The sequence below is a fragment of the Ceratotherium simum genome, chromosome 5 (genome assembly GCF_057802395.1).
Source record: "Ceratotherium simum simum isolate JZ-2026a chromosome 5, ASM5780239v1, whole genome shotgun sequence".
Classification (NCBI taxonomy): domain Eukaryota; kingdom Metazoa; phylum Chordata; class Mammalia; order Perissodactyla; family Rhinocerotidae; genus Ceratotherium; species Ceratotherium simum.
In genome coordinates, this window is record NC_141904.1 from 14,810,378 (window position 1) to 14,830,324 (window position 19,947).

Here is a 19,947-nt window from a genome sequence, read left to right on the forward strand (position 1 = left end):
TGCATTCCACCAGTGAACTCTAGTTAGAGAACCAGGAGGGGCAGACTACCAGCAGCCCCTCTTGTACTTACTTTTCCTAGCTCCTTCCTTCTGTGTGAGCCAAGTGGCCTACTGTTCTTCACTGCCACATCTAGTGACCTCTTCTTTACTTCTTCCATGGGAACAAAAAATTCAAATCTTTAAGAAGCAAAAAGTCAGGAAATGAGATTTACATAATCACTTTTTGTTGAAAATCTAAAGTGTTTCATCCATTTTCCTACTTTTAAAATAGAAGATATAGACCACTGAGAGGAGCATCTAGAACAGTATCAGCTCAGCAGATACTCAGTGCATCGTTATTATAGATAATCACTGTCCTGTGCTATTCACAAACCCTGGAAGTCTCAAGAGGCTGTTTGCCTCTTGGAGAAGTGCCTCAGTCTATTGTGCTTTGGGGTTGACTTCTTTCTCTGACTCTACCCTGGCTTCTGCTCTTTCAGCTGCCCCTTCTCTGAACAGTGCCTTCTCATAGGACCACCTCAACCCCTTTTAAATTGTTTTTTCTGACCAGCTAAGGGCTAGGATGCTGAATAGTTAGGTTTATTGGAGTTGCATGGAAAATAGTGACCTCTTCCCTCTTCTGCTTATGGAGTAAAGCAGAGGAGTCTGCCTTCTAGGTTTTTTGGGGTTTTTTTAATCTTTTTATTTTTTTAATTTATTTTTTTATTGAGGTATAAGTGACATAACATTATATTAGTTTCAGGTGTACAACATAATGACCTGATATTTGTGTATGTTGCAAAAAGATCGCAGTAAGTCCAGTTAACATTTGTCACTATACATAGTTACAAAATTTTTTTCTTGTGATGAGAACTTTCAAGATCCATTCTCCTAGCTACTTTCAAATATGTAATATAGTATTATTAACTATAGTCATCATGCTGTACATTACATCTCCATGACTTATTCATTTTATAAGTGGAAATTTGTACCTTTTGACCCGTTTCACCTATCCCCCCACTCCCCGCATCAGGCAACCACCAGTCTATTCTCTATATTCATGAGCTTGGTTTTTGTTTTTTGGGTTTTTTTTAGATTCCAAATACAAGTGAGATCATATGGTAATTATCTTTTTCTGTCTGACTTATTTCACTTAGTATAATACCCTCAAGGTCCATCCATGTTTCACGAATGGCAAGATTTCATTTTTTATGGCTGAATAATATTCCATTGTATATATACAGTCGTGTTGCGTAACGATGGGCATACATTCTGAGAAATGCATCATTAGGTGATTTCCTAGTTGTGCAAACATCATAGAGTGTGCTTACACAAACCTAGATGGTATAGCCTACTACACACCTGGGTTATATTATACTAATCTTATGGGACCACCATTGTATATGTGTTTCATTGGTGACTGAAACGTCATTATGTAGTGCACGACTGTACCACATTTTCTGTATCCATTCATCCATCAGTGGACATTTAGGTTGTTTCCATGTCTTGGCTATTGTAAATAATGCTGCAGTGGACATGGGGGGTGCATATATCTTTTCGAATTAATGACTTCATTTTCTTCAGATAAATACCCAGAAGTGGAATTGCTGGATCATATGGTAGTTCTATTTTTAGTTTTTTTGAGGAATCTCCATACTGTTTTCCATAGTGGCTGCACCAATTTACATTCCAACCAACAGTGCACAAGGGTTCCCTTTCTCCACATCCTCATCAACACTTGTTATTGCTTGTCTTTTTGATAACAGCCATTCTAACAGATGTGAAGTGATATCTCTGTGGTTTTGATTTGTATTTCCCTAACGATTAGTGATGCTGAGCACCTTTTCATACAGACCATCTGTATGTCGTCTCTGGAAAATGTCTATTTAGATATTCTGCTCATTTTTCTTTTTTTTCCTGAGGGAGATCAGCCCCGAGCTAACATCCATGCCAATCCTCCTTTTTGCTGAGGAAGACCAGCCCTGAGCTAACATCTGTTGCCAATCCTCCTCCTTTTTTTTTTTTTCCCCCTTTTCTCTCCAAAGCCCCAGTAGATAGTTGTATGTCATAATTGCACATCCTTCTAGTTGCTGTATGTGGGACCCCGCCTCAGCATGGCCGGACAAGCGGTGCGTCGGTGCGCGTCTGGGATCCGAACCCAGGCCGCCAGCAGCGGAGCACAGAGCACACGCGCTCAACCGCTAAGCCATGGGGCTGGCCCCTCTGCTCATTTTTTATTCAGATTGTTTTTCTGCTGTTGAGTTTTATGAGTTCTTTATAAATTTTACATATTAACCCCTTATCAGATATATGATTTGAAAATATTTTCTCCCATTCATTAGGTTGCCTTCTCATTTTGTTGATAGTTTCTTTTGCTGTGCAAAAGGTTTTCAGTTTGACGTAGTCCCATTTGTTTATTTTCACTTTCGTTGCCATTGCTTTTGGAGTCAGATTTAAAAATTCAACACCAAGACTGATGTCAAGAAGCTTACTGCCTGTCTTTTCTTCTAGGAGTTTTATGGTTTCAGGTCTTACACTCAAGTCTTTAATCCATTTTGAGTTGATTTTTTGTACAGTGTAAGACCATGGTTCAGTTTTCCGAAAACCATTTATTGAAGATATTGACCTTCCTCCACTGTATATTCTTTTTTTATTAATTTTTTTTTTTTTTTGGTAAGGAAGATTAGCCCTGAGCTAACATCCGATGCCAGTCTTCCTCTTTTTTTTCTGAGGAAGATTGGCCCTGGGCTAACATCTGTGCCCATCTTCCTCTACTTTATATGGTATGCCACCACAGCATGTCTTGACAAGCAGCGCATCGGTGCGTGCCGGGATCCGAACCTGTGAACCCCGGGCCGCCGAAGCAAAGTGCGTGCACTTAACCACTATGCCACCAGGCTGGCCCCTATTTTTTTTTTTTAATTTTGCTTTTTTGTGTGTGAGGATGATTAGCCCTGAGCTAACATCCGATGCCAGTCCTCTTTTTGCTGAGGAAGATTGGCCCTGGGCTAACATCATGCCCATCTTCCTCTACTTTACATGTGATGCCGCCACAGCACGCCTTGACAAGCGGTGTTGTGCCCAGGATCCGAACCTGCGAATCCCAGCCCGCTGCAGCGGAGCGCGCACACTTAACCGCTATGCCACTGGGCTGCCCCCCCACCCCCACCCCGAGTGTATATTCTTGACACCTTTGTCGTAAATTAATTGACCATATATGTGTGAGTTTATTTCTGGGCTCTCTATGTGATCTTTGTGTCTTGATCTTTGTGTCTGTTTTTATACCAATACAATACTGTTTTGGTTACTATAGCTTTGTAATGTAATTTGAAATCAGGGAGCATGATGCCTTCAGCTTTATGCTTCTTTTTCAAGATTGCCTGGGTCTTTCATGGTTCCATACAAATTTTAGGATTGTTTGTTCTATTTCTGTGAAAAATGCCCTTGGAATTTTGATAGGGATTGCACTGAATCTATTGACCGTTTGGGGTAGTATGGATATTTTTAACAATATTAATTCTTCCAGTCCATGAACATGAAACATCTTTCCATTTATTTGTGTCTTCAATTTCTTTCTTTATTCTATAGTTTTTAATATACAGATCTTTCACCTCCTCGGTTAAATTTATTCCTAGGTATTTTATTCTTTTAGATGCACTTGTAAATGGGATGGTTTTCTTAATTTCTCTTGCTGATAGTTCATCATTAGTGTATAGAAACATAATAGATTTTTGTATATTGATTTTGTAGCTTGCAACTTTACTGAATTCGTTGATGAGTTATAACAGTTTTTGGTAGAGCCTTTAGGGTTTTCTATATATAATATCATGTCATCTGCAAAAATGACAGTTTTACTTCTTCCTTTTTGATTTGGATGCCTTTTATTTCTTTTTCTTCCCTAATTGCTCTGGCTAGGACTTCAAATACTACGTTGAAAAAAAGTGGCAAGAGCGGGCATGCTTGTCTTGTTCCTGATCTTAGAAGAAAAACTTAGAACTTTTCACTATTGAGTATGATGTTACCTGTGGGCTTGTCATGTATGGCCTTTATGATGTTGAAGGATGTTCCCTCTATACCCACTTTGTTGAAAGTTTATCATAAATGGATGTTGAATTTTGTCAAATGCTTTTTATGCAGCTATTGAGATGATCATATATATGGTTTTTATCCTTCATTTTGTTAATGTGGTATATATCACACTGATTGCTTTGTGAATGTTGAACTATCCTTGCATCCCTGGGAATAAATCCCACTTGATCGTGGTGTATGATCCTTTAATGTATTGTTGAATTCAGTTTGCTAATATTTTGTTGAGGATTTTCACATCTATATTCATTAAGGATATTGGCTTGTAATTTCCTTTTCTTGTGATGTCCGTGTCTGGTTTTTGTATCATGGTAATGCTGGCCTTGTAAAATGAGTTTGGAAGTGTTCCTTCCTATTTTTTGGAAGAGTTTGAGAAAGATTGGTATAAATTCTTCTTTGAATGTTTGGGAGAATTCACCAGTGAAGCCATCTAGTCCTGGACTTTTATTTGTTGGGAGGTTTTTGATTACTGACTCAATCTCCTTACTAGTAATCGGTCTGTTCAGATTTTCTGTTTCTTCATGACTCAGTCTTGGTAGGTTGTATGTTTCTAGGAGTTTACCCATTTCTTCTAAGTTGTCCAATTTGTTGGTGTATAACTGTTCACAATCCTTTGTATTTCAGTGATATTAGTTGTAATATCTCCTCTTTGATTTCTGATTTTTATTTGTGTCCTCTTCTTTTCTTGATGAGTCTAACTAAAGGTCTGTCAATTTTATTTATCTTTTCAAAGAACCAGCTCTTAGTTTATCTTTTCTATTGTCTTTTTAGTCTCTGTTTCATTTATTTCTGCTCTGATATTTGTCATTTCCCTCCTTCTGCTAACTTTGGGCTTCATTTGTTCTTTTTTTTCCCTAGTTCCTTGAGATGTAAAGTTAGGTTGTTTGAGATTTTTCTTGTTTATTGATGTAGGCATTTATTGCTGTGAACTTCCCTCTTAGAACTACTTTTGCTGTATCCTATAAGTTTTAAGTTTTATTTCCATTTTCATTTGTCTCAAGGTATTTTTTGATTTCTTCTTTGACCCCATTGGTTGTTTAGTAGCATGTTGTTTTTGTTTTTGTTTTTTGTGAGGAAGATCAGCCCTGAGCTAACACCTGCCAGTCCTCCTTTTTTTTTTTGCTGAGGAAGACTGGCCCTGGGCTAACATCCATGCCCATCTTCCTCCACTTTATATGGGACGCCACCACAGCATAGCTTGACAAGCGGTGCGTCGGTGCGCGCCGGGATCCGAACCGGCGAACTCCGGGCCGCTGCAGCGGAATGCACACACTTCACTGCTTGCACCACTGGGCCGGCCTCAGCATGTTGTTTAGTCTTCACATATTTGTAAATTTTCCAGTTTTCTTCTCGTAATTGATTTCTAGTTTCATACCATTGTGATTGGAGAGGATGCTTGATATGATTTCAGTCTTTTTAAATTTCTTAAGACTTGTTTTGTGGCCTGACATCTGATCTATCCTAGAGAATGTTCCATGTGCACTTGAGAAGAATGTGTATCCTGTTGCTTTTTGATGGAATGTTCTGTATATATTTGTTAAGTCCACCTGGTCTAATGTGTTGTTTAAGGCTGATGTTTCTTCATTGATTTTCTGACTAGATGATCTATCCATTGATGTAAGTGAGGTATTAAAGTCCTGTACTATTATTGTATTGCCGTCTATTTCCCCCTTTAGGTCTGTTATAATATGCTTTATATTTTTAGGTGCTCTTATGTTAGGTGCATAAATATGTATAAATGTTAGACCCTCTTGTTGAACTGACCTCTTTATCATAAGGTACTGCCCTTCTTTGTCTCTTCTTATAGTCTTTGTTTTAAAGTCTATTTGTCTGATATAAGTATAGCTAACCCAGCTTTCTTTTCTTTTTTTTTATTTTATTTTATTTTATTTTATTTTATTTTTTTCCCCCCAAAGCCCCAGTAGATAGTTGTATGTCATAGCTGCACATCCTTCTAGTTGCTGTATGTGGGACTCGGCCTCAGGATGGACGGAGAAGTGGTGCCTCGATGCGCACCCGGGATCCGAACCCGGGCCACCAGCATCGCAGCGCGCGCACTTAACCACCAAGCCACAGGGCCGGCCCCCAGCTTTCTTTTCATTTCCATTTGCATGGAATATCTTTTTCCATCCCTTCACTTTCAGTCTGGTGTGAAGTGTCTTACATTTCACTTACATCTGAAGTGAGTCTCTTGTAGGCAGCATATAGATGGATCTTGTTTTTTTAATCCATTCAGCCACTCTGTCTTTTGATTAGAGAATTTAGTCCATTTACGTTGAAAGTAATTATTGATAGGTATATACTTATTGCCATTTTGTTAACTGTTTTCTGGCTGTTTTGTAGTTCCTCTCTGTTCCTTTCTTCTTATCTTGCTCTCTTTGTTTGTGGTTTGATGACTTTCTTTACTGGTATGCTTTCTTTAGATTCCTTTCTCTTTCGTGTACCTACTATAGGTTTTTGCTTTGTGGTTACCATTGGGCTTACCTATAACAACTTATAACAGTCTACTTTAAGGTAGTAACAACTTAGGCTTGAACACATTCTAAAGCTCTACATTTTTACCACTCCTCTGTTTTATGTTTTTGATGTAAAAAGATGATTTTACATCTTTTTCTCTTGTGTATCCCTTAACTAATTATTGTAGTTATAGTTATTTTTACTACTTTTGTCTTTTAACCTTCATACTAGCTTTATAAGTGATTAATCCACCACCTTTACTATATATTTACCTTTACCAGTGAGATTTATACTTTCATATGTTTTCTGTTACTAATTAGCACTCGTTCTTTTCAGCCTAAAGAAGTCCCTTTAACATTTCGTGTAATGCTGGTTTAGTGGTGATGAACTCCTTTAGCTTTGCTTGTCTGGAAAACTCTTTATATCTCCTTTAATTCTGAATGATAACTTTGCTAGGTAACATGTTCTTGGTTGGAATTTTTTTCTTTCAGCACTTTGAATATATCATGCCACTCCCTTCTGGCCTGTAAGGTTTCTGCTGAAAAATCTGATAGTCTTATGGGAGTTCCCTTATATATAACAAGTTGTTTTTCTCTTGCTGCTTTTAAGATTCTCTCCTTATCTTTAACTTTTGACATTTTAATTACAATATGTCTTGGTGTGTATCATGTACTTGCAAGAAGTGTCTGGACTCCTTACTTTTAGGTTTATTTTTAGGGTGGAGGTTTTCAAGTCTGCCCTCCAGATAATCCAGGCAATTCTGAGCCAGAATTACTAACAGATTAGGTTTGTCACAAATGTGAAACCTCTCCCTCCTCTGTTCCCACATAGCAGTTTTGACATCTTTTTATAATTATGCCAGAGCTCTCTTTGAGGGCAAAGTCTCTTACTCATGTGGCTCCAGGGCATAGGATGATGCCTGCCATAAAGTGTTCAATAATGTTGAATGAATAAATTCTCTCTCACCCACATCCTTCTTGATATTGATGAACTCAAAGTATAGCTCTTGCAGGAACATATTAGTTCTTAGACATGGCCCAACGAGGACTCAGTACAGCTCTTTTAAAATAAGTAGTTATTCATTAAGATAAGAGGAAACCAAAATTGTCAAGTATAATATCTTCCTAGGCTGGCTAGAAATGTCTTCTCTTAGGATCCTGAAGCAGAAGGAAGCAACAATGAGATTCTGACCTCTATACCTTGATGTCGACTTGAAATCAAGAATAAGAATATTAAATATAAGACTTGCCACCACAGACCCATCAAAAGCAAGAAATGTGATTAGAATTTGTCTACTAGTCTTGTCCCCAAGGACATGGGTGGACAAGCCAGGGGAGGGTATCTGTTTTAAAACCTGCCACCTATGGTTTGTTGCAGGAGGGAAGACAGGCCAAAGAGCTTAGAGCTTTGGAGGAAATTTTAGGTCCTTAGGTTCAAGGTATGTTTATTTTTAACTGCTGCTTTAAAATGGATTCAAAGAAAACATATTTGACCAAATTCCAATCCTTTTACTGCCAAAGAGGCTTCATTTAAAGAGAAAGAGTATGGAATATTTCATAATCAGGAACAGTTTAGCCCCTATGGGCAAGAAAACTGGGTAGCTGTTTGGCTAAACTGCCCTGGTAGTCATTTTCTCCTACTAATGTATAGAAGCATCATGAAGGCATAGATCATGTTGTCCTGTTCAACCCTAGCCCTTCCCAGCATCTGGCAGGCTGCCAGGCACTCTAGGCAGGCCAACTGGCCCACTTACGTCTCATCAAACAGGGGTTCCAAGGTCCTCCGTTTCACTGAAGTCTTCTTACGACTTGCCCACCTCCTTTCTGGCAACAAGTAGACACGGACGTAGGGATCAGCTCCACTGACGGTACAGGGTGTCAGGTTTCTGATTTTGTTTCAAAGACATTAAAGAAAAAAGGCACCTGGTTTTGAAACACTGACAATACTCATTTGGAGAAAGCTGTACTAGCCACTCAGCTCTAGATGGCCTTGAGGATAAAAATGCCCCATGGTCTAGATGACCAAAAATGCAAAAGACTACAGAATTGGGAGGACAAAACATCAGATACATGGTTTTGAAAACATGTGTTTTTGTAAAGTCTGGAGCAAATACTTTCCATCTAAAGGAAGTTGGAGATTCCCACTTGAGAAAATGTACTGGCTCCCAGCCACTCCACAGTGTTGCAATGGTGTCTGAGTGAAGCCCTTGGCTCTGGAGCCCATGACCACCATTGAGGACCTTGTCACTTACAGCATGCAGGCCATCACACCTCACTCCTTCTCAATGTTTTACTTGTCTACCTTAGGGCTGCCTGCTCCTGCCATTGCTCCAAGTACAGCTCAAGTACACCAAGTACGCCTTCTGGTTTTTGGTCACTTGATGCTCCCAAAGCACCTTTCCTGGCTCCAGCAGCCCTTTACCTGCAGCCGTTGATTAGCACACTGAGGCAGTGCCGCAGACACACGTAGCGCACTGTGAGCTGAATCTCGCCCAGCCCCTGCCGCCTGAGACCCTCGCCTCTGTAAAGAAAGAGCTTGTCACTTCTCTTGCCATTTCAAGTGTTGGCCTCTCCCCCCAGCCCCAAGACAAAAGCATGTCCTGCTTTAGGAACATAGAGCCATGTGGGTTAATAAAATAATTCTCAGTAGGTTCCTTGCAGTCGGAAGTCAGTTCCATGCAGCATTCATGTATAATTATCCTACTTTGCAGTAGGAAGAGCATGAACCCTGGAGTGGGATCTGCCTTTATACCATGATTTCTTGTGGGACCTTAGATGAGTTATTTGATCTCTATGATAGTAATTTTTATCTGGTAGGATTACTGTGAAGATAAAATTAATCAAATACAATCATGCATTGCTTAATGACTGGGATACGTTCTTAAAAATGCATTGTTCGGCTATTTCGTCATTGTGTGAACATCATAGAGTGTACTCACACAAACCCAGATGAAGTAGCCTACTACACACCTAGGCTATATGGTAGTAATCTTATGGGACCACTGTCATATATGCGGTCCATTGTTGAAGAAACATTGTTACGCGACACATGACTGTAACATGCTAAGCCCATAGTAAACACATAATACGTGGCAACCATTTATTACATAATTCCACATTCTAAGCTTTCCATATCATCCCAGTAGACTTCAGAATTCAGGAAATATCTCTGCTGTAAGGAACCTTAACAACCAATGTCCAGCATCTGTTTTACAGTTGGTAGGTAGCTAGAGCCAAACCAGACTGGGGTGCAAGTGCGCTCTCTCTCTCTCTCCCCCATCCTATGTTCTTTCTACCACACCATGCTGCCTCTCATGAAGCCATTTTGTGAAAATCCAGAACTTGCACAGAAAAGGAGGTTCATATCTACTTTTCCATCCAGGGAGGTATTTTTCATGCAGGTGATTTTAGAAAAGATTAAGCAGAGAGGTGCATACTCAGTGTTGAGGCTGATATCTGTCAGGTCAAAGCAGGAGGAGGCCAGGGAGTTGAGCGAGGACATGCTGGGAGCCAGCCTCTTGGGTGGCCATGCGAATAGGGAGGCAGGGCATTTCATGGGTCTACGTGACTTGATGGGCCCTGGAGAGTGGGAGCCTGGGACAGTCAGGAAGCTGGTAGCCGAACTCTTCTTCTCCCCCATGGGCTCACAGAAGCCTCTGGCACTGTCCTTGCCTTTGGGCTCTGGGCCTGTCTCTTGGGGCATGGGCTCAGTGGCAGCAGTGGTGGCACTGGTGGTTGTCGTGGTGCTCTTGGAGGCTTCCTTGATATCAGAAGCAGGGTCTGGGGGGCATGGCAGATCTGTAGGGCCCTCTCCCTGAGGTGGGGCTTTGGGACCCTGGTTGGTAGCCACCTTCTTAATGAACAGAGGGCCTTTCTTTAGGGCTTCATGTCCTGTGTATGGGCTCCCCAGCTCTCGTTCTTCCACACGCAGGAACTGCAAGCAGATGACAGGGTTGTTTATGGGCTGGGCCCACCACTTCCACTCTCTCCTCCTCTGCTCTCTAGGATATTGTTCCTTCTCTTTTCTGGAAGGAACAGTTTTCTTAAAACTCAGATCCTTCCTGACTACCTAATCCAATAGATTTTTCCCCCCAGACCATATCTTCCTTAACCTCTCTCGTCCCCTGGCCCCCTCTGACTAGTGCTTCTCTGTCTTTTCCCTTCCTCCTGCCTCACTAGTGCGTCCTCATGGAGACTCAATCCTGGCGCTCCCTTCTCTTTCTACTCGCATTGGCTGCTGGCTACCTGGCCCACTCTCACAGCATGCACTTTCCCTCTGTGCAGAGGACTCCCCGATCTACACCTCCAGTCTTGCCCTCACCTTAACCTTCACATATATCACCAGCTGCCTTCTGGATACGGTCATTTCCATCTGTCACCTTATTCACCATTGCTTTCCTTAAAATGTGTTTCCTATCCAGACACACCCCTGGGCTCCTAGCACCAAAGTTTCAAAACCTCAGCTATTGTGTTTGTCCTTCCCCCTTTTCCCTCAGTCATCAATTATCAAGACCCTTCCCAGGGACTTCCATTTCCAGTAATATGGTGGTCAAAATAGTCTAAAAAATCTCATTAGAAATGCCCAATAAAATGAACAAACATCCTTTTAAATGCACAGCCAAATTTACAAGGAAGTTAAAAAAAAAGAACAGAAAAATAAAGGTTCAGCTTTCCTAGGGTCATTTATCAACCCTGGAACCCAAGGGTTAGAAGAAGAGGCCTTGAGTCAATGTGAGGCTGGGAGTTGAAGTAGAACCCATTAAGGTGGGATCTCTTTAGTGAAAAAGTAGTCTAGGATAAACATTCCACTCACCAGCAAAGACTGATGACAAGAAATGTGTGTGTCTCAAGCCTGAACTCTGGTTGGGGGAAAATAAATAAAGTCTTTCTTGAGAATATGGCACCTTATAGGCCTGTCTCATATGAATTTTGGGTTCATAGTTATACTACCTATAGGGTCTTGAAACCCAAAGTTAAAAAATTAACATAAAAATGGACTCAGGTTTATAATGCCCCTGAGGTGCTTAGTTGCAGCAAAAGCAGAATCTCTTTGGAAGTGAACAACCTCAATCCAGGTCACAAACGAACACTGAACATATGTTTGCCACCCAGATTACCAAATATAGAAATGAGTAACCATGAAAAAGCATCAACAGATACAACAAACATCAAAATTTAACTCCCAAGATCTTCAGATAATAGAATTAACAGACATACATTAAAACATAAGTATTTCTAAATGATTAAAGATGGAATAGAAACAGGAGAAGATAATAAAACAATGAAAAAAGACAAGGTGGATTTGGAAAAGATAAAATTAGAAATGAAAAACAGCCTTTGAAATAAAAACTGTGAACAGGTTAAACAGCAGATTAGGCATAGCCAAAGAAAGAATTAGTGGTCCAGAAGACAGATCTGAGGAAATAGAATGTAGCCCCAAGAGATAAAGAGATGGAAAATATGAAGGTGAAGTCAGGTCAAGACATGGAGGAGACGATGATAACGTCCAGCATAGAAGGACTTCTAGATGGAAGGATTAAAAGAATGGGAGACACAATATTTGAAGAGAGAATGGCTAATGATATTCCAGAATTAATGAAAAATATGAATCTATCTCCTCACTTCTTCCCAACACAAAGCAGGTGCTTAAAGCGGGGCAATCTACCTTGCTCTATACCTACCCTGGGGTACAAGGGGAGAGATTTACCCGAAGCACCAGCCTCATGGAGATGAGGCTTTCCAGGCCTGAATGGTCCAGCTGAAAGCGCTGCTCGAGGGTAAGGTCTGCATAGGGGAGAATCTCACACAGGGGGACCTCCAGCACTCCCAGAGCACACTCCTGGTCATCATCAAGCACCTGGGCAGCAGGCCAGTCACAAAACAAGAGGATCACCAAGCCCCACCCTCACCACCCCCACTCTCTGGGCCCCCACCAATTCTGAGTTCACTTCAGTAAGTATGTACTGTGATTCTATTGGCCTCTGGTCCTGTTCTGAAAACTGGGAATGGCACCAGGCCTGGTCCCTGCCTTCAGTCAGGGGAAGAGAGTGACTCAGGGTAGAGGCAATTATGATCTATATGAGGCAAGTCTGTCAAATGGCCAGGGGGGCTTTAGGGACTGATGTGCTCTGCTGCTCTGTGATGGGACATCCAGACAGGGCTGAGGGCCCCAAAAGATCCCAGTTCTACTACTTGTTGGTCACGAGATCTCAGACAAGCCATTGTTTGAGCCTCTTTGCTCATGTGTAAAATAAAGAAGATATCTCTGTTCCAAGATCTTTTGTGAAGGTTAAATATCTTCTTTTAAAAAGTGCATCATCATTAATGTCCTCGGTAGATTCCAACAGACGCCACTCTGGATGCTGTGTAACAGCTGGGAAGACTCTTTTGCAGGGAGAACCAAGGGACTTGAGGGGTTGTCATTCCACAGCCTCTCACCCATGACCTTGGGTACCAGCCTCATGAGAATGTGGGGCCTCAGTATCCTCTCCACACACAAGGGGCTGATTTTCCTGCCAGGAGAACCTGCTCAAGGCTTAGACACCTCTTAGCTCTGTTCCAAGAGCCCAACTTTAAGCAAACCTTCAGATGCAGCTGCTCAGCTGCCACGTTATGCACAAAGAAGGAGAACACCTGGCTCCACACAGGATCCTTGCTGCGGGGACAGGTCTGGGGACAGAAGAGGGAGAGATCATTGAAGGGTCAGGTTGGGCAGAGTAAGATACTGGCACCCTCTGCTCTCACTCTGACCACCCAGTACCCTGGGGAGCCTTCTCTGTGTCTGCCCAGGCCACATGAGGTACAGCTTGTGGGAAGCACTAGGGCAGGGCGGCCAGACTCAAAGACAACGGGAGCTTTGCCAGGAAGCTTTACAGGGGCTGAAAATCATGCTGGCATTAGACCTTGCTTCCAGGGGAGGGAGGGCAACAGGATTTCTGCTGCTGGACTGAGAAACTTGGTGGGTGGTAGAAAGGACACAGGCTTAGAGCCATGTCTAGGCTTGAACTCTAGTTCTGCTGCTTTCCAGCAGGTGCCCCCTGGGCCGGTCACTGATTTGGCCTGCAGATTCTTGAACTATAAAACTATTTTGCCTAGGTGTAAAGCGAATTCCCTTCTTTCGCTTCTCTCCCTGAAAAGGGTAGGGCCCCCCCTTTCCTTATTCCATGGCCACTCACCAAGCTGTCTTACCTTGCTCATGTGTGTCTCCTTGCCTACGGATAGCTTGACGTAGGAAGAAGGGTCTCTGCTGACCTTATTCTGTGAGGGGGCAAATCCACACAGTGAAGGTGGCACCATCAGTCTCAGTTTGAGACGCCACCTTCCCACCCCTTATCCCACCGCCCAACGGCCAGGAGCATCACTGGGACCTGGGGCCAGCCAACTGCTTCCCTTTGAGAGATGGCTACCCACGTGCTTCAAGGGCCCCTGAGCTGCCACGACCGTGTAAGCATCAGGACAGGGCTGACCCCAGGGGGAGGCTCCAACTTAAAGACAGGAGGCGGAGCCGGGCCTAGCTGGACACAGGCTCTTGTTCCCTGGAGCTACAGAGACAGACAGAGTGAAGTCAAGTTGTGGCTCCTCCTTTAGCTATGTGACCCAGGCACTTAACCTTCTGGGTCCTGTTTGTAAAATGGCAGTATAAAGAGACACACAGTTATCATGGGACTCGGACATCATAACAAATGTGGGATGACTTGCCCAGTCCAGTGCCTGGCACAGTAGCCTCAACGAATGGCAGCGCTTGTCATCCCCAGGCTGTGTGTGCACAGCTTGTCACCCAGAAGACGTATGGCTGTGGTTACTCTGGGGAAAAGGAGCCGTGACTTGCTCTTAGGCAAGTGTTCAGCCACACACACCTTGGCAAACCTGGAGAGTTTTTTGGCTCGATATTCGCCGTTCAGGTAGTCAAAAGGATTTCTCTGCAGCACAAGAAGAATAGGGTAAGTGAGCAGCACAACATCTGTAAAAGTCCATTTTTAAATGGACATGTGAAAGGGATGGGCACAAGGCAGGGTGTGTGTGGCACTCTGGCCATGTCACCACTCACCGGCAGATTGCAAGCGCTCTCCAAGAAGACCACGAGGATGGCAGTGGAAAGGCCACCATGGTCCTACAAGCAGATACAGACCCTCACTAGGTGCCTCAGCAGCAGGAGACATTGGTTTTGGAGAAGCCTATTCCTGGCAGAAGGAAGCCGGCCAGCCCTTGCACTCCAGACTAGCCATAAGATCCCTCACCACCTGGCTTTTTTGTTGAGGCTGAGATTACAACTGCAGCATGACAGATTCATGTCAGACACAAGGGTGGCTTTTCCCTATGAACTGGGCTGACAGGCACTAACAGAGCTTTGAAGGATCACATCTTTCCTGAAGATGGCTGAGCTGCTCAGAGACCATCTGCTGAAAGAGATCAGGAGCTGCCCTGTGTGGAGACAAGGGCTGAGGGACAGGTCCTCTAGGCCAGAGGACTCTGTGAGCAAGGTCTGGGGGCTTCATCTCCCTCCACATGCACAGCCCACACATGGACCAGTCCTGCCACAAGCCCCCACCCCACCTTTCTGCTAGGGAGCCCCAACACCTTGCACTCACATCAGTCAGAGCTTCTGGGTCAGCGATCAGTGAAAGCCACTCCAGCCGCAGGTGCAGCAGCCCACTGGTTGTGTCATTCAAGACAAACCACTGCAGGGAGAGTGGGGAGAGGAAAGGGCCAGTGAGATGCTACTGCCTCTCTTTAGGCAGCTCAGTTCTGGGACCAGGTGAGGCCCTATGGGGGCTTCAGGGAAAAGGTGACCAGCCCAGACAGGGTGGGCTCTGGGTTTGAGGGACTGGGAGAGGAGGTTATACAGAAGTGCTATACTTGGAGATGGAAAAAACCCTCCTACCCAGGTCCAGTCTGCCCTCCTCTGTAACATGACCATGTCCTGCTAGAGGTCCTTGGTCTCTGGGCATTTCCAGGGAAGCTTCTTCCAACCTAGGCCCTGGCAGGTTCCCTGGGCCCATCTGCGCCTCACCCAGCTCTTGCCCCTGAGGACAGGCACGTGTGGCTCAGCATAGACGGGGCCCATTTCATAGGACTAGCTAGGCTAAAGCAACCTGCTAGAGCTGTCCACGGGGAGGGAGCACCAACTCTACCTCATCCACCACTCTGTTTGACATGACGTCCCCGAGGCAGATTTGCAGGCTGGAATACACAGGGAGGGAGAGGTCAGCTCAGCTCAACTCAGAGGAGGCAAGAAGCAGCGGGCATGGAGGCGCACCCTGGAATCCATTTTCACATATCGGAAGATCTTATTTATCCCAAGGAGACCACTTTCAGCTCAGGCACGGGAAGGACTGTCTAACTGTCAGGGCTGCTCCCACTGGGCATGCTGCCTGGGGAGGCAGGTGGCTCTGATCCCCAGGGGGGAATAAGCAGACGCTGCTGGACACATCGGCTCTGGATTTCTCAATGACAGTGCTCTTGGCGTTTTGAGTGGGATGATTCTTCATTGTCCAAAACTGCCCATGCGTTGCAGGAATTTAGCTTCCCTGTCCTGTGCCCTCTAAATGCCACTGGGCACCACCTCCCGCAGTCATCGTAACAACCCAAAATGCCCCTCCATTTCCAGAACTTCCCCAGATGCCCTCCAAGGGATAAGTATGGTTGGCGCGTGTGTGAGAGGAGATAACAGCCACATTCACAATGGGCCTCCCACCTACCCTGACCCAAGCCCCAGTGGAAGGTCCTGATAGCTAGAGGGGAAATTAATCCTATGTAACTGTTAGGTATGTGCTTGAGCTCAAAACGTACTTGAAATCAGTTACATAAAACATAAACCACTAGCCACACTTCTAATCTGCGACATTACAAAAATTGCAACTTTTTTCAGTAAGATGAAAAATAATAAGCCACATCTGGTGGTGAGCTGTTTCTTAGGCTGTCCAGTTGGGCCCCTCCCACCCTATTTCTGCTTTTTAAAATTACATGTTCATGGAAACAAGCTAAACAATACAGGAGTATGAAGACTTGGGTAAAACTCTTCTCTGCCTCCTAATGCCAGCCCTGTGAGATGAGCAGTGTGAATGGCCTGCTGTGTAGCTTCCATGCCTTTCTCTGTGCTCACACGAACACAGGCACACACACACGAGGGTCCTCCCTAGAAAGAGGATCAAACTGCACAGGTCACCCCCAATTGCTTTCCTGCACTTAGTAATATGTAACAGACTTCCTCCAGGTTGACACACACATATCCTACTCATCATTTTTAAAAGCTGCAGAATATTCTGTAGTTTAGCAATGGCCGATTTATTCAAACTTTCAACTGACGTCCTCTGAGCTGGACACTCATGTTTCCAGCTTTTTGTTCTGCCACCACTGACACTTCTGCGATAAACATTTCAAGTACAATGTTTTTATTTTATAGGAGATTCCTGGAAATGGGACTGCTGGACCAAAAGACCTGTAAATTTGAAGTTCGATAACCAGCCCAACTCTGGCCATTTGGTCCTGCCACAGCCCTAACATTCTGTGCTCTGCCCCAGAGTGAGTGGCCAGGGTTCCTTGGCACTGGGCACCTGGCCATCCATGCCAGCGTTGCCCCCTGCCTTCTGCTCCAAATGGGGACTCTGGGTACATTATCAGGAGTGCAGAAAGCAGAGCCCACGACGCACAAACCTTTGGCTCTTCTCTTACTCCCAGGGCCCAATGCGGGGTTGAGCTCGCAGGAGACATCTGGGAAGGAGGTTTGTGGCAGGAATGTGGAACGATGGGGCAGGTTGCCTGGCATGGTCACCGTGTCATAGTGACCAGCGAGGGCTGCAGGTCACTGAGCAGTGGAAGCAGAGGTACCTGTGCCCCACGGCCCAGCCCGGCGCCCCCAGGCCCAGCTCGGCCCTCCTGCTCACCTGCCCAGGAAATCGTCCCTGTCAGGATCCTCATCATACAGGTCCACCTCCAGGTCTTGCCCAGGGACTTCATACACTATGAACTAGAAGGAAAGAGAGGTGACTTGACCTGCAGGCCACAACAGCTGATGAAGCAAACCTCAAGTGTGACCCAAGGGGAGCCAAGTTCCAGCTCCACCACCTGCCAAGCTTGGAGCCCTGGGCAGCTCCCTGCCCTTCTCAGAGCCTGGAGAACCCCACCTGTAAGGAGGGAGTGAACCCCTCCCCTGCAGGGTGGGGAGGAGCAGAGACATGTGCAAGCCCATGCAGGGTGGGTGCTCAGGGGACGGTGGCTGCTGTGTGTTCTGAATGGGGCTTACAGCTTCCAGAGCACTTAAGAGGCTGTGGGGCCTACTCTTGACATGGTAGGGACTGTGGTTGACCTTAGGAAGAACTTCAGGCTCCTGGTGTCTGGCTGTGGCAGGGCAGGCTGAGAGGACTGGGGCAGAACTGCCTCTGAGGCTCTCTCTTTTACTTTGATTTGAAAACTTCCAACAAAGCTGACTCTGGTGGGGAAGGGAGGTGGGAATTCATCTATAAGCTGCCCCTCCAGCGGGGCCAGAGCAGCTCACCTCTGGAACCCCAGTGGATATGGGAAGTAGCAATTACACAGACCTGTCCACCTGTCCCCAGGGCCCACTCCTCTGGCCCAGTGTTGCCCCATGGGTATGTGAGGACGAGGAGGGCAAGGCCTGCCCTTGTCTGTGCCCAGCACAACCCAGAGTGGAGCCTAGAGGGCATCGAGAGCAGCCAGGGGCGGCTGAGGAGACCCTCACCTCAAACACTTCGTTCCAGGTGGGGTTCAGGTTCTTGTAGATGGTCTTGCTCCGGAAATGCTGCAGGCCAATGCTCACCTTCGCATAGGGGTCTGACTTGCCTCGGATGCCCAGGAAGTTGTCCTTCTGGGCCAGCTTCTCCGCCTCCAGCAAGTGGACTCGGATCACTCCCTGGAAAATGTCCCAGGCTGGAGCTCACAGCTGCTTCCTCAAGGCCCACCACATCAGAGCCAAGGCCTTCAGACATCACCCCAGCCCCATCTCACCCTCTCTGTGGTCTGGATGGGGAGACAGAAGCTCGAGACGGCAGTCTCCTGGCCAAGGCCATGCAGCAGGTGATGGCAGGGCCCAGGGCTCTGTCCACTGTGTCACATTCTTGGCCTTCATGACCCTCCCTGCCACCAACCTGCCATGTGAATGGCTTATTCAGCTGCAGCTCTTTCCTCCTCTTGTACCAACAAGCACGCCACCTGAGAAGGCTGCCTCCTTCATTCCAGCCCTGCTCTGTAACCTGCATGCAGACTGAGTTCCAGTGGACACCCCTGTGGGCGATGCCTGCTGCTGGTAGTGGGTCCTTGGACTCACAAAGGGCCCGGCACTGAGTGTACCCCACTCCCCACACTGGGCTGTCACAGGCAGAATAGAGCACAAGAATCGGGAAAAACACAGCTCATGGGGCTAGTAGGCCTCTTGCCTAGAACTATTCTTTTTTTTGCTGGTAAAGAGTTGCCCTGAGCTAACATCTGTTACCAATCTTCCTCTCTCTTTTTTTTTTCCCCTCCCCAAAGCCCCAGTACACAGTTGCATATTCTAGTTGTAAGTCCTTCTAGTTCTTCTATGTGAGCTGCCGCCACAGCACGGCTACTGACAGATGAGTGGTGTGGCTCCACGCCTGGGAACTGAACCCAGGCTGCCAAAGCAGAGTGCGCCAAACTGTAACCACTAGGCCATCAGTGCTGGCTCTACAGCTATTTTTTTTTAAATATCAGTAAATACATATGCATTTGCCCTTTGATCCAATAATCCCACTTCTAGAAATCTATCCTAAAGTCATACTGGCAAAAATATAAAAAGACACGTACAAGGCTATTCATGACAGCACTACTTGAAACAGCAAAAGACCAGACACAACTCAACCGTCCATGTGTGGAGAACTGGTTAAATAAACCACAGCACATTCACCCCGTGGGGTATGATGCAGCTGTAAGAAAGAGGGAGAGAGGGAGGGCTCCATCCACACCATCCGGGAGAGATCCCTGTGACACAGGAAGTGATGAAAGCCAAGTGGGGAACAGCATAGTGTGCTGTCGTCCATCCAAGGGGGGGGCCGTGAACAAAATCAAATATGCACACACACGACCACGTGCGTGCATCCACTCATGTTAGAAAACAGAGTGGAAAATACTGGAAGGATAAGCCATAACTTACAGGGGGAGGGCAGAGACCAGTTGAGGGAACAAGGGCTAGAAGCCAGATGCCTTAAAATACAATTTGTTTTTTCTATTGGACTTTGGAAGTTTGCAAATATTTTACATGATTGTAAACGGAAGTTAAGGTAAAACTTAAACCCTAGAAATAGAAAATGGAATGAAACAAATCAATGTAAATGTGCATGGCCAGTTGATGTCACAAACACACAGAGAGGAACTACTCCAAGTGAATTTAAATCATAGCAACTTGACAGGACCTGTGTAGTGGGATATAGCATGGGGGTAGAACCTTTTCAGT

General features: G+C 45.1%; 1 protein-coding gene across 4 annotated transcripts in view; it reads right to left on the reverse strand.

The window, feature by feature from the left end:
- ESYT3 (extended synaptotagmin 3) overlaps positions 1–19,947 on the reverse strand; it is a 52,172-nt gene that overhangs the window by 3,110 nt on the left and 29,115 nt on the right. For 3 of the 4 annotated variants that reach the window (XM_087430500.1, XM_087430501.1, XM_004419321.3), the window contains 13 exons: positions 18,220–18,390; positions 17,405–17,487; positions 15,653–15,701; positions 15,110–15,199; positions 14,569–14,631; positions 14,378–14,440; positions 13,710–13,778; positions 13,104–13,190; positions 12,229–12,378; positions 9,959–10,455; positions 8,944–9,042; positions 8,276–8,407; positions 72–177 (listed from right to left, as the gene is read on the reverse strand). In XM_087430500.1, coding sequence (XP_087286626.1) covers positions 72–177; positions 8,276–8,407; positions 8,944–9,042; positions 9,959–10,455; positions 12,229–12,378; positions 13,104–13,190; positions 13,710–13,778; positions 14,378–14,440; positions 14,569–14,631; positions 15,110–15,199; positions 15,653–15,701; positions 17,405–17,487; positions 18,220–18,390 — 1,659 coding nt within the window. The remainder of the gene's footprint in view (positions 1–71; positions 178–8,275; positions 8,408–8,943; positions 9,043–9,958; positions 10,456–12,228; positions 12,379–13,103; positions 13,191–13,709; positions 13,779–14,377; positions 14,441–14,568; positions 14,632–15,109; positions 15,200–15,652; positions 15,702–17,404; positions 17,488–18,219; positions 18,391–19,947) is intronic. The other variant, XM_087430502.1, reaches the window with a different exon arrangement.